The sequence below is a fragment of the Glycine max genome, chromosome 16 (genome assembly GCF_000004515.6).
Source record: "Glycine max cultivar Williams 82 chromosome 16, Glycine_max_v4.0, whole genome shotgun sequence".
In the NCBI taxonomy this organism is placed as follows: Eukaryota; Viridiplantae; Streptophyta; class Magnoliopsida; order Fabales; family Fabaceae; genus Glycine; species Glycine max.
This window is the reverse complement of record NC_038252.2, coordinates 35,993,763-36,007,509: the sequence shown is the minus strand read 5'-3', so window position 1 is coordinate 36,007,509 and position 13,747 is coordinate 35,993,763. Positions and strand designations below refer to the sequence as shown.

Genomic DNA, 13,747 nt, shown 5'->3' with positions numbered 1-13,747 from the left:
TAACCTTTGAGAATCCTCAACTTAATTTAGTTTAATTTTGACATGTAGATTATAATATCAAAGATCAAATCAATTTACCCACAAGTTATTGGAATGAATCTAGTAATTGATCTATTTGTGTGACTTTTTATATAATTATTATAAAAATTAATAAATTTATCTTATATAATAATTTAAAATTAAATAATTATATAAAATTATTTTATACTATGCATCACCTATTTTCTCCCCGTATTCTTAATTTCAGACATTCTTTTAATTGTTTTTGGATCTATCCATCAATAGAAGTAAATTTAATACATGCACACACCCATGAATAGATGGGATTTGCTAACCTATAATATTTTTTTAGTTGGAGTATATTAACTATAATAATAAAATATATTTAAAATAATATAAATTATAATTTATGAATGTATTTCAATTAAAAAAGTAAATATACGTTAGTCGCTTCTACCTTATTACTGTAAATGTAAGAGAATTAAAAATATGACAAATACCAATTTTAGTAGCTGGAAATGTGAGATGATAAATCAATTTAAAAAAAAAAATGTTGACAAATTGATCATATTATTAAATCTGTAAAACAATCTTATCTTTAAGTTATAATATTCATCATCAATTTATATAAGTTATATTTTTTAGAATTAACTTAAAATTAAAATATAAAATTTATGTATCAATTTATTATTAAATTATTTATAATACTAATTTATTATATTTTTAAAAAATTAAATTAAATTTTTTTATGATCAATTTATATGACCTCACATTTAAAAACAAATTATATTTATCTATTTTAGTGTATACATTCATCTCAACGTGCATCAACTATTTCTAATTTATCCTTTAACTATTTTTTAAAACCCACCCACTATCACAAATAATTACCAGCTAAAAGCTTTTCAATATGAAAGTTTTTACAGCTATATCTAACCAAAATAACAAGTCAGGCAGTGGCGGTTTTGCAACTAGTAATCATTAAAAAAATATAGGAAGAATTTTAACCAATGTATCGAACAAGGAGGAACAAACAAAAAAGTCAAAGCAAGACTCACTTAGAAGCAAAGAACAGAACATAAATAAAAAGTGAGAGCCTTCGTTTTCTTTCATAAATTTGTGTTGTGTTCACTGTTCACCTTTCCCTTTTGTTCCGCATCAGATAACAAAACCACCATTAACACCGACCTCAATCACATTCCTAGCTACCACCTTCAACCCTTCTTTTTGTTTTATCCTTCTCTGTCTCACAAAGTTAGATAGATATAGAGAGGAAGGTGCCACGTCACCATCACAGTTTCTTCCTCACCAAATCCTAAAGCAAAGTTTCCAAATTTCTTCACATCATAAATACACACCACACCCCATTGCGTTAAGATTCGCCTCCTCCCTCTCGTTGGATTTTGTTTCTTTGTTTTTTAGAGCCTCCATTGTGAAGATTTGATCTCACTTAGTGTGTGTGTGTGTGATGGGGAATTCATTTGGGTGTTCGGCTTCCGGCGAGAGGTTGGTGTCGGCGGCGAGGGACGGCGATTTGGTTGAGGCGAAGATGCTTCTGGAATGCAACCCTTGTCTTGCAAAGTACTCAACTTTCGGGGGTCTCAATTCCCCTCTTCATTTTGCAGCTTCCAAGGGCCATAACGAGGTTTCAATTCTCAATCTCAACCACCCCTTTTTTCGTTTTTCTCATTTTCATGTTTGAAAGTCTTTTTTTTTTCTCTTCCGTTTTCATCGACCCCCTTTTTGATTTTGTTTATCTGGGTTTCTGTTAGATTGTGGCATTGTTGCTTGAAAATGGAGCTGATGTGAATTCGAGAAATTACTGTGGGCAGGTACGGTTTTTTGTTTTGGTGGTTTTTTTTAATGTGATTAATATGGCAGGTTGGTTTTGGATTTAGATTTAGGTTTTGTGGGTGTTGGTTTTGATTTGGTGAATTTACACGGTTTGATTGCAAATGATGTGATGAATTTTGGTGAATTTCAATGTTGGATGATGATGTTGTGTGTTACAAATTGAAAAAAAATATGAATTTACACCTTTGTATGATTCTATTCCGTGTCACACTGACATAGCTAGTGTGTGCATTATGATTATTCACAGATCGGTGGGTCTGGTGCCTATTCAATAGGTGTCAGCATGATAATGTGAAAGATTTACACAATTTTCTTTGTATGCATGTTGCTTTCCTTTTATGCATGTTTATGATGCACTGATTCAGAAATCAGAATATGGCTTACTAAATGAGATTTTGGTTTGTTTTGATTCTTGATTTGAAGACTGCTTTGATGCAAGCTTGTAGATATGGTCATTGGGAAGTTGTGCAGACCCTTCTGCTCTTCAGATGCAATGTGAGTATGAGTTCTCCATTTATGGAAGGAATTCATTCTCTTCACTGTTCTTTTTTCTCTCCCTCTTTTTGTCTTTTAGTTATATTTGAACTGTTGGATGGAGACCATAGGTTACAGCCTTACAGGGTTGGTTGTTGAAAGTTGAAACTGTGTCGGATGGGTGGGAAAGGAATTGTTGTCTTCAAGTGTATTATCCTATTCACATGGTTAAAGTTTCTTTACAAGAATAACTAGACTATAACTAATTTGATAACAGGTTGTGAAAGCAGATTATCTCAGCGGTAGGACAGCTCTTCACTTTGCAGCCATCAATGGGCATGCAAGATGCATTAGGCTTGTCTTGGCAGATTTTGTTCCAAGTGCTCCTTTTGAAGCTTTACATGCTCGCATAGATGCTGAGGGTGATGGATCAAATGTGAAAAACAAACATGAACAAAGGTTCGCCTTTCCTTTTCAAGTTTTCATTTTGTAATTCTTAAAACAGTGAATTTCACGTGATTTTTATATTTGTCTCATTTGGTTGAATTACTAAGATATTTTCACCATGGGTGACATGCTTGTATTAAAGCGTTCTTTGCATTAATGTCATCATATAATTAGTATTATCTACCCATTATTATTTTTACAGTTTCATGCATATGCATTTACCCATTTTAGTTACTGCATAATATTCTAATTATGCATTGGATAAAAATATTAATTATGAGGAGCTATGCTTAACTTTCTGTGTGAATTATGACAGTTTTTAGTAGGGATGTAAGGTACGAGCTAATACATGAAACCCAATTTTTTATGGCTTGGTTTGTGTAATTGGTTTGGATTGGACCGTGATCACTGAACCTGACTTTATTCGGTTCGGGTTATGAGTATGCAAACCTGAAGTAATACAATTGAATCTGAACATCCCTACACCAGATTTTTCAACAATCAACACCCTTATTATAAACCAAAACCATGGTGAGATTTGTAGTTTTGCACTGCTTAGCTTTGCTTGTGAAGTTGGCTTTGTTTTCTGCAATTCCCACAATCCCCCTCTACAAGGCCAAACCCTGCATCACCCATGGTGGAGACACCACCCTTCTAGAGGTTTACACAGCAGTGGCATTTCTGATGGGTTTGGCAGAGGTTTGCACAGCAGTGGGGACATGATCTATGGGTTTGCCATTCACCGCCGGCTGAATCACCATTTCTCGCTTCTGATGAACACCCTAATCATGTTGGCATCATTAGGGGGCTTCTTTTTTCCATCTGTGACGGTCTCATTGCCGTTGATTGGGTCACCGGCATTTCAGCCCTTCTACTGCCAGCAACAAATTCATTCCTCGGCTTGAGCTTCTTGAAGTTGAAGGGGGCAATGAGGTTGTGGGTGCCGTTTGTTGTGCGATGATTGATGAATCAAGGATGTTTTGGGAGGAAAGAGGAATTAATCGATATTTAATATTTATGTTTATCACCAACCCAATAGAGATTGTGTTGATTTGTTTCGGGTTTCCTACAAAAAATCAGAGAACCCAACCCATCATTGTTTAATTGATTTGGATTTCTGAATAGCACAAAACCTACCCAACTCGGCCAGATTACACCCCTAAATTATTGAGTTTTCTTTTAGTTTTATTGATATTAAGAATGTTTTGAGGCATGACTATTCTACAAAGCTGTAATTTTTGTATGTTATCTTCTTGCTATTTATTTACTTTATTCCAGTGCAGTGTGCTGTCCAAGTTTGTAAACAAAACAGCTGATGCTGGTATTACTGCCCTTCATATGGCTGCATTAAATGGGCACTTTGATTGTGTACAACTGCTACTTGATCTTAATGCAAATGTGTCAGCTGCGACATTTCATTATGGTACATCAATGGATTTAATAGGTAGTCTTTTGTTTAATTTGCTGACAAATGTATGGTTATTTTCTTTTTTTCTTGAAAATTACTGATGTTCATTGATATAGGGGCTGGAAGCACTCCATTGCATTATGCTGCTTGTGGAGGCAATTTAAAATGCTGTCAGGCAAGAATTTCATGAACTTTGATGAGATATTCCATTTGGTCTTTTCTTTTGAATATGCCATCATGCTCTTAATTTTTTCAGATCCTCCTTGCAAGAGGTGCAAGTCGGATGGCTTTGAACTGCAATGGGTAAGATACTGTTAATGGAAATTTTAGTACAAACTTTTACCTTCCCTATAACATAAATGATATAGATTTGAATTTTTTTCCCCAGATGGCTTCCACTTGATGTTGCTCGGATGTGGGGGCGTCATTGGCTTGAACCATTGTTGACACCTACTTCTGATGCCACAATATCATCATTCCCTTCTTCAAATTATTTATCCTTGCCTCTCATGAGTGTGCTCAACATTGCCAGGTAACTTTGCAGTCAATATATCTAGATAATGAAAATGATAAACAGCAAGGAGAACAGCTCTGGAAATATTTTGGAAAATATTGGGGACTGTAAATAACATTAAATGGGAAAAGAACCAACAAAGAAATTTTGGGAAGATGAGAAAGTAAATATGTATCCAACCTAATTTTCTCCGAACAACAAAATAATTGATTATACACTACAAGAAAGGGTCAATTATGAAGGACTTTGTCCATTTTCCTGATGTGCTAAATGGGGTGCTGTGCTGTTTGTCTACCTGATAAATTATACATTAATTTTTTTTATTTGTGCATGTCTAACGTGATGTCAACAAATAATACTTTGGGGAAATGGCCGAGGGTATTTAGATGTTAGATTTATTACTGAAAATATTGAACAAGAGATTACTAGAATGATTAATGTTGTCTGTTTGATGAAATAAAGTATATTATAGGGTACAAAATTCAAAAAATTAAACTTGATTTTCCTTGCATGTTCGGGAGAGAAGAATTACTTGAGTATTTAGTGTTCATTATTCAGCCTATGGGACTAATGACACTTTTCTCAATTTTAGTTTCCAATTTGTGATATAAAAATCAAATGAGTATCCTCTCACTTCCTGCCTGGGAATCCATTGCCATTTTAGTTGTGCATATATATAGAAATTCATTTGAATTTGAGTGGATTGAGTGGATTATAGTTTTCAGTTTTTTGAATTGATTTCTTTGCCCTCAAGTCATATAACTTTTTATGTGAGGGTAATAAAGTATATTATTAATACAAAATCAACTCTATTAATCTTTAATGTGTTTGCAAAGATATAATTTAATTTGTAAGCAAATTCAAATCTCATTTTTGTAATAAGTTCCAAACGTGTGAATTGATTGTTAAATCAAATCAAATAAATCTGTTTCATTTATTTTTTTATGATTCCACACATAACCTCAGTCCATATTCCAACATAATTGTAATAGCTGGATAGCATGGTGTGGGAGGATCTTCATATTAATTATCATTAAACCATGTATGTATCATGTGAGAGGGCTTTTATTTTGATTCAAAGGAGTGAGTCTTGGTTATAAGACAGAATCATGAAGATTTAAGATTCAATCACAAAATCTTGACTTTTTTAAGTAGTCATGTGATCATTAAATAACGTTTAGTCCTACCATCCATATATAGTTTGATGGTCTAGATTTACTCCTCTTACCCCTTTTATACAAAACTACTCTCACATAGGGAATGTATTTAATGAGAGTTTTATTTTTTATTTTTTTATTTTATTTTTATATAAAATGTGAGAATGAGAAGAATAAATGTTAATCATTAGATCTTATCACGAATGGTCAAGATTAAAGCACACAAGTCATGTAAGTATTTTTATAACTCACATGATTCTTTTAAGTAATCATGTGACTTTAAATGTTGACTATTCATGTTCGATTATATGACCCAAATTTACTCTTTTCATTCTTATATAAAAATGAGTTTCTCACTAGATATGCCTTAATATATATATATACACATTGTGGATGACATTTATATCAACACCATTTCAATAATTTTATTTTGTTCTTTTTTACTTCTTTTAACAAAATATTTCCATAAAAAAAATATATTATCCTAAAAAAACAAATGTGTGAGGGTTTTCTAACATGTTAATTCCTTCTATTATCTAAAGCTTTCTATCTTAAATTTGTTCATACAATATTTTAATTTTTACAACAGTACAATAGGCTTTCCTTTCTCTCTCCTGTATTCCCTTCATGATAGGGTCAAAGACCTTCTTGAGGATTACAAGCCCTAGATCACTACTTTGAACCTAGGATTCCAGCCATGTTTATGTATCTTGTTATTGGTATCAGTAGGCCTTTAATAGGAAAATAGTTGCAAAGTTCTCATGATATGATTGCTCACAGTACTTGCTAAATTAAATGTATTAGATATGCATCACTGCTTTCTATGGTTGCTATTACAAGTGAAACAGAGGTTTTGTTATGTTTTACCAATATTAGTCAACTTATCCATCTTTGGTATGGAAGTGATTTGTATATTCCATAAAAGATGTAGGTTGAGACAAATGCTAACAACACTGGGTTTCTGTAAGTTATTCAAGATATAGGGCATATAAGAAAAACCTATATTCATGATGAAATATTTCTTACATTAGAAGTTGGGCCCAAAGTCATTTTCACTGTGGATCCTCCCATTTGTCTTGTTTAGAATGAAATGCAACGATCTTGCCTGTTGTATGATTCTTAAAAACCACACAATAGTATCAAAAGAAATAAAGTTATCAATCTATTGAAAGACAAGGAGAAAGAGAAAATTACTTTTTTAGTCGATGTCCTTTTCCCGATGTACCAAAGTATAATTAAATGTTAAAATATTTCTCTCTTGTATACTCCTGATGCAAATGGACGATTGGCTTGAATAACTGCAGAGAGTGTGGACTGCAATCAACTACAACCTCCTCTAACGAAGTTGATGTTTGTGCTGTTTGCCTGGAGAGGCAATGTTCAGTGGCTGCAGAAGGTACTGAATTCTATCTTTTGGATATCAGTTTAAAGTATATATGCCTGCTTGTCTGCATGAGGATATTTAATGATCTGCAGTTCTTTCCTAAAGTGAAGAAGGAAAGCAATATGAGATTTCCTGAGCAATCCCATGTTTTCTTTTTCGTTTTGAAAACCAGGGGCAAGTTGCAACTTACTTTTCTTTACACATTCAAGTTTAGGATATCAGAAAATGGAAAACTTATTAATCAAGAGGATTGAGTAAGCTCATGGTGTTTGGATCATGAAAAGCTCTTGATACCAAATTAGATTTCATGGTGCAATGAGAATTGACAGAGAGAATTTGGGAGAACTGACATTCTGAGTTGTTATTCAAATGAAAGAATGCTAGGGTACAAGTATTTATACTGATCTAATACAGTCGCAATCAATTATGGCTGATGTGACAGCTAACAACTCCTCTAACTAGCTATCTAAACAGACTGACTAACAAAGTGCAGGCTCACTGGGCTAGATCAACCACTCTTTATATACAATATGAAGTACTAAGGCCTTGTTTGTTTTATGTTTTTAAAACAGTTTTTAGTAAAAAAAAACTTATTTGATTATTGTGTTCTCTGTAGCTATTTTGGAAACTATTTCCAAAATATTGGTTTTGAAATTATAAAACAGGAACACCTTAAAGATGTTCTCTAACAGTTTTTATAACAACACCGTTGCACAACTGTAAATAACCATGTTAATTAATGCTAACTTTGTAATAAACTTGTCATTTGAACGTCAGTGACACTGAAACCACAACTAAAAATATGGATAAAAAACTCATCCCTTTTAAAAACCTGAAAAGTTCTACCAAACAATTATTTCGTTTATATCATTCAGTTTGAAAACTGAGCTTAAACAATTTTTCAAACAGCTTTGGAAGCAAGTTTTAAAAACTCTAATCTGAAACCAAATCAAACGAGACCTAAGTCATTTTAAAGACTTGCAGAGTGCTTGACATTTGAGCTTACTGGTGGATGCTTTCATAATGTCACTGATCTCAAGACTTCTCCATGCAGGATGTGGGCATGAGCTTTGTGTAAGATGTGCACTCTATCTTTGCTCAACAAGCAATGTTTCTTCGGAGACGTGTGGGCCTCCTGGCTCTATCCCTTGTCCCCTTTGTAGACATGGAATTATCTCTTTTGTCAAATTACCAGGTTCCCAAGCAAAAGAAAATAAATTACACGTGTCCCTCAGCCTGTGTACCCCATGCATGCTACATCCATGTGACCTAGATCGACCGACTGTTTCTCATACCCCTGAGATTCGAAGAAACCGTGTAGCTTCTGTTCCATCGGAGATGCTTTGCCCTGTCACTTGCACTCCATTTCCATCTGTAGCAATTCCTCTGTGTACATGCAACAATGGTCCTTGTCCATCATTTGAACCCCGGGAAGCAGAAGCACAAGGTGGATCGCCTCTCCACTCGCATGCTTCGATGATGGATCAGGATAAAATGGATGGTCCGAGGCTGGAGAAAACAACATGCTCAGGCATGTTTTGGGGTAGAAGAAGTTGCAGTCGGGAGCATCAATGCAATTCAGAAATAAATGCTTGACCTAAGAGGTTGGTACATGGCCATTCTTATTTTGTGGATACTTCATACAATCTTAGATCAAAAAAGGAGTCTATAGTTTATCTTATTAACCAGCCTCATATGGTGAAAGTCCAATGGATGTATATGTGAGGTGATAGATAATCTTGCATATCAGCATCCCACCACCTTTTTAGTTCTCAGTTATGATATTTAGAGAGCATTAGTAAAATTAGTATGAGCTGCTTGTTATTGCAATTGATTGCAATTGGATTTCTTTTTTATCATAGAAAAACCAGGTGTTATTTCAAAAGGAGAGGAAAAAGAAAAATAGCTATCTGTTTTGGCTTGTTTCAGATAGGAAGTTCTGTGTAATATATGTTGTTTATCATTTATTTTATAGGTTTACAAGAACTTTGAATGCTGTAACGGCTTGTTGCTACATTTGTAATTGTCCTTTTTGTGATCTCGAGGGTGTTTCTCCCATCAACACTAAATGTTATGCTAAAGTACTTGTTCAACTAATTTTGTCCCTGCATGATTTTTTTTTTGTATACCAAGAATATTTTTTAACTTATAGTTGATGACTAATTACCAGTCACATTTTCTCCATTCATATGGTCACGAATCAATCTTGTGACAACATGCTTAAGTTTATTTACATTGTGTGTTTACAAGTGAAATGATTTGTTTCTTTACATTGTGTGTTTACAAGTGAAATGATTTGTTTCTCTTGAGAACACTTCTATAAGAATTATCATGTGTTTAGAAGACTTTATTTACAATGTGTTTGAATAACATAAAAGAATTAATTCTCTCTCACAAAATCACGGTGTTATCATGAAATTGTATAATAATTATTTATTTTACCTTCATGAAAAATTAGTTGATTATTTCTTATCATGAAGTTAATCTTAATACACTAACAGTTTATTTGTAATTGAAAAGAAAATAAGGCTAAATTATTTTATATATAAATTAGAAGTTATTTTTATAAGATATTGCGAAGAATTTGTTCAATAAAATAAAAAAACTTATAAATATATCATAAATTATTTATATATTTTTATAAAAAAAATATCTATTCAAGTATTTAGTTTTGTTTGAATATTTTTTATATTACTTGTAGAAAAAAGAAAACAAGATAAAATAAATTGAGTATTTTTTATAGATTAAAATTAATTTATGCATTTCGTCTTTTAGAGTATGTTTGGTTTAGGAAAAAGTGGGAAAAAAGGAAACGAACAAAAAAATAATAGAAAGTGAGATAGTTGTTATGGAAAAAAGTTAATTTTTATTTTATTTATCAGGATATATATATATAATAACAAATTTTTTAAATGAAAAATGATATGATATAAATAAAGTTATGTGTGTCTTTTACATTTATAAAAGTTTGTTTTTTCTTTTCAATTTGGAAAGAAACATTTTTTTAAGTGTGATCTATATAACTTTTTCTTTTCACTTCATACTTTGTGATTACCAATTGAAAAGATTTCAAAGTATGGTTTTTTTTCTTTACCCCCAAAACCATTTCTCTTATTTTCAGCTCAACAAATTAACAATCAGTTAGAGAACTTAGATGATAATTTTTTTTATAAAAAATAAATGTATAAATTGATTAAAATTTATAGAAAAAGTTTGCTTTTTTATATTTTCTTTTTCGATAAATACTTGTGAAAAAAAACCTCAACCTTTTCAATAGATGTGTAACCAAGCTACTAACTAATTCAATCGAACCAGTGTTTATTTTGACCAAGGTTTGATCGAGTAACTTGGCTTCCAGCATAAGTTCGAAACGTGTTATCACTTAGCATGGGAAAGCAGAGTTTGTTGCATGGCTACTACCCTACATGTTATTATTATCATCCTTATTAATGGCCCCACTAAAATATCTTAGGGAAGTCAATGATGTGAAACTAAATTATGCATGGAAGAGAAATTCTCTGGGATTGGAAGAGTGATTTGCTCCTTCACGTAGTTGCCAGTCACATCTAACTAATGATGTTTTGCCACGTTTGAGGTCTGCATCCATAGAAAAAGAGACACGCGCCATTTCTTAATAAGGCCAATTATTACTTTTTGCTAATGCTGTGCTGTTGTAGTATGTCTTGTCTCACCAAGCTTTTGTTTCTTCCATGGTTTTGCATATAATATACTTGCCCAAGGCACACTTTTCAGAGAATGCGTGGGAGAGTGGGATGGCACCAAATAATTAAGCAATGATATTCATGCTTCATTTCTAGTCATGTTAGTCATAATATTAATAATAAATATGATATATGATGCAATGAACAAATAGAATAGAAAAATGTTAAACATCTATGATCTATCTCCCAAAATGGGTGAACTGGGGTGATTGGGAAGAGTGAAAAAAAATAATAAATATGATATATGATGCAAGAAAAAATAAATAAGTAAAAAAAATAAAATGAAAATGAATTATAAAAAAATTATTTGTATGGATATCATTGCTAGTTAAAAAAAGATTTGTAATGTTATATTATCATATCATAATAACTACGATTTTTTATTTGTAACAAAAACTATTAGTTGTTAAACAAATAAAATTATAAATAATGATGCATGAATACCATTTTATTTAAAATATTTTATTATTACTTTTATTATCACATTATGAACGTGTTGGGCTCATGTTTGTAAGACATAATTTAATTTGTCTAAACAAAAGTTAGCCAGAGTAGCTTCTATATTTTTTTTTTCTCTTTGAAATAGACTTGGTTTTTCAAACATGTTTGTGAACACACTTCCAAACACATGCAATATAATCTATTATATTTACATTTCTCTTTTTCTCGATGTTATCTAACATTTGAATGTCCACCCTTTATTTTCCTAAAATTACAACTTATAAAGTGTAGACAACACATTATTGAATACAAATTTAATCGTAAAAAATTTAACTTTTGAGTGGTGTTAGAATCCCATAAATATCTTTTGTTTTTCAAAAGAAAAATTAATGCTTGAAAACACAGGAAATAAAAGCCCAATCATGCATATTTTAAAGTTTAAACTTCAACTTTATATATACCATCTTTTGTCCTTTTGTATTTTAAGACTACATTTTTGCTCCTTTTTTATACTTTGGTGTTAAGATATTTTAATAAATTCATCCCTCAAATTTTAATCCTAGATTATTTAACTTTATCATTGTCTTCAACAGACATAGACTATTGTTGTTTAATGAACAATTGTTAAGGGCTAGGCAATTTTTTGTACACATACACCCCATGGGGTATGTGAAGGACTTGCTCTGTGCCATTTATGCTTAGACACATTCAGTAAACTTAAAAGTATCATAGATATGCATGTGATCATGACAGCAATTCTCATTTGAAGGGTGGAGAAATTGAAATGACAGAGCTCGACCACTGAAAGTGTTAGAAAGTAACAGCTTTGCATATAACACATGTCCTCTTTCTCATTAATTATATCATCACACATATCATTACACTCTACTAGAAAGCCACACAGCTCTGGTAAAGCTATGTTCTTAATTCCTATCACAAATCATATATAGATCCTTAAAGGATCATAACACTAGTTTGGTCCCCAACTTCCCATAACCTATAATAGCTAGAAGTACAAAGTACATCAAGAATATCTACTACCTTTTGAACACCATCTACCTCACAATTTCCCTTGTGGCCTCCAAAGGAAAAACTCAAGAGAGGAAGAGATTTAATCAAACACACTTATCCTTATTGTTCAACCATGCCAAACCCTAAGAAAACCAAAGGAAACAAATCTCATTATGAGACAATTAAGGTTAAAATAAAGTTAATTTTATTTACTGCTGCAACCTTTTCTTCTTCATCTTCTTCAGGAATCACCTCCTTCTTGCAGCAGTCTCTCTTTGAGCATTGAAGTAAACTGCAGCAACTGGTAGGCCAAGGCCATTCTCTTCTGAGAACCTCCTTGTGTTGAAGTGGTCTCTTGAAGATGGAGGCCTCACTGTTTGTCTTCCTCTCTGCTTGAACAAGATGAACACATACCTGTGGATTCCTATTACTGGCTTTGGACTCTCATAGCCTACAATCTCTTTTCCTGTAAGAATATTATTACAAGGATCTTTCAAAATCATATCCTTTTTCTTTATATATATATATATATATATATATTGTTATCCAATTGTATATAGTTGATAATTTATTTGACTTTTACATTAATTATTCTAAAAGTCATATTAATAATGACTTCTTGTTGATTAATTATTTAATTTTTTTTACACTAATAATGCATAGAAATGAAAGAACCGTATTTCTAAGAATAACCATTATCCTTAGATTAAGAAACATAGATAAGTAGGAGAGAGACTAACCAAAAGAGACATCTGTGGTGCCAGGGATATCTGTAACCATCCTGGCAAATTGGCACCAAAAGTTGATGTGAGGGAATTGATACATAGTACAAAGAATATAGACAATAGAGAGTTTTTGATTATACAAACCAGTGGAGATGTTCCCTTAGACATGGGTCACTAGGACTTGGAGCATCTGGGTCAGTCATGATCTAGAGGGTTCCGTTTGGCAATTGGGGAGAAGAGTGGACACATATATATACCCAGTGTTAGTACTAGTAGAGACATATAATCTCAAATATATATCTAGGGTGAATGAGTAATTTAATTTACCAAGGTATAAGCAGTCCTCATGTCATCACCACCAATCTCAACGCGTGGCTTGGCCATAATAGTAGAAGGCATTAACTCATGACCATTGGCAACTTGCTTGGTGGAATATGTCACATTCATTTTTACACTTGGGCTGAAAATGTCGACCACTTCTCCTATCACTCTTCCCACAACAAGTGGTTCCATGAGCCTAGACATGAAATTGCAAAGTGAAGGGATCGAAGAAAATGAAAAAAATATGCTGTAATTAAAACTTTGTGTATGAGGATATATGTGAAGTGAG

At 32.4% G+C, this 13,747-nt stretch overlaps 2 protein-coding genes across 4 annotated transcripts; one reads left to right on the top strand and one right to left on the bottom strand.

The window, feature by feature from the left end:
• Positions 1 to 1,081: 1,081 nt before the first annotated feature.
• On the top strand, positions 1,082 to 9,335 carry LOC100812809 (E3 ubiquitin-protein ligase XBAT33). 2 transcript variants are annotated; one of them, XM_041010608.1, is made up of 11 exons: positions 1,082 to 1,645; positions 1,773 to 1,832; positions 2,278 to 2,349; positions 2,606 to 2,787; positions 4,059 to 4,219; positions 4,300 to 4,358; positions 4,440 to 4,486; positions 4,572 to 4,715; positions 7,159 to 7,250; positions 8,293 to 8,842; positions 9,214 to 9,335. In XM_041010608.1, the coding sequence occupies exons 1-10, from the start codon at positions 1,469 to 1,471 to the stop codon at positions 8,832 to 8,834; spliced, it is 1,536 nt and encodes a 511-aa protein (XP_040866542.1). In that variant the 5' UTR covers positions 1,082 to 1,468; the 3' UTR covers positions 8,835 to 8,842; positions 9,214 to 9,335. The 2 variants fall into 2 exon arrangements, with proteins under 2 accessions (XP_040866542.1, XP_003548210.1); XM_003548162.4 differs by having other exon boundaries at positions 1,085 to 1,645; positions 8,293 to 9,335.
• Positions 9,336 to 12,226: 2,891 nt separating this feature from the next.
• Positions 12,227 to 13,747, bottom strand: BFT (phosphatidylethanolamine-binding protein BFT). Of its 2 annotated transcripts, NM_001249668.2 has the most exons (5): positions 13,465 to 13,731; positions 13,282 to 13,343; positions 13,153 to 13,193; positions 12,635 to 12,878; positions 12,235 to 12,555 (listed from the first exon to the last, which is right to left on the bottom strand). In NM_001249668.2, the coding sequence occupies exons 1-4, from the start codon at positions 13,660 to 13,662 to the stop codon at positions 12,661 to 12,663; spliced, it is 519 nt and encodes a 172-aa protein (NP_001236597.1). In that variant the 5' UTR covers positions 13,663 to 13,731; the 3' UTR covers positions 12,235 to 12,555; positions 12,635 to 12,660. The 2 variants fall into 2 exon arrangements, with proteins under 2 accessions (XP_025981757.1, NP_001236597.1); XM_026125972.2 differs by having other exon boundaries at positions 12,227 to 12,878; positions 13,465 to 13,747.

Coding starts and splice junctions, on each gene's coding strand:
- LOC100812809 (XM_041010608.1), top strand. CDS start 1,469: ATGGGGAATTCATTTGGGTGTTCGGCTTCCGGCGAGAGGTTGGTGTCG. Junction 4,359..4,439: donor GCAATTTAAAATGCTGTCAG/GCAAGAATTTCA, acceptor TAATTTTTTCAG/ATCCTCCTTGCAAGAGGTGC. Junction 4,487..4,571: donor ATGGCTTTGAACTGCAATGG/GTAAGATACTGT, acceptor TTTTTTCCCCAG/ATGGCTTCCACTTGATGTTG.
- BFT (XM_026125972.2), bottom strand. CDS start 13,662: ATGTCTAGGCTCATGGAACCACTTGTTGTGGGAAGAGTGATAGGAGAA. Junction 13,194..13,281: donor CTAAGGGAACATCTCCACTG/GTTTGTATAATC, acceptor CCAATTTGCCAG/GATGGTTACAGATATCCCTG. Junction 12,879..13,152: donor CACCACAGATGTCTCTTTTG/GTTAGTCTCTCT, acceptor ATATTCTTACAG/GAAAAGAGATTGTAGGCTAT.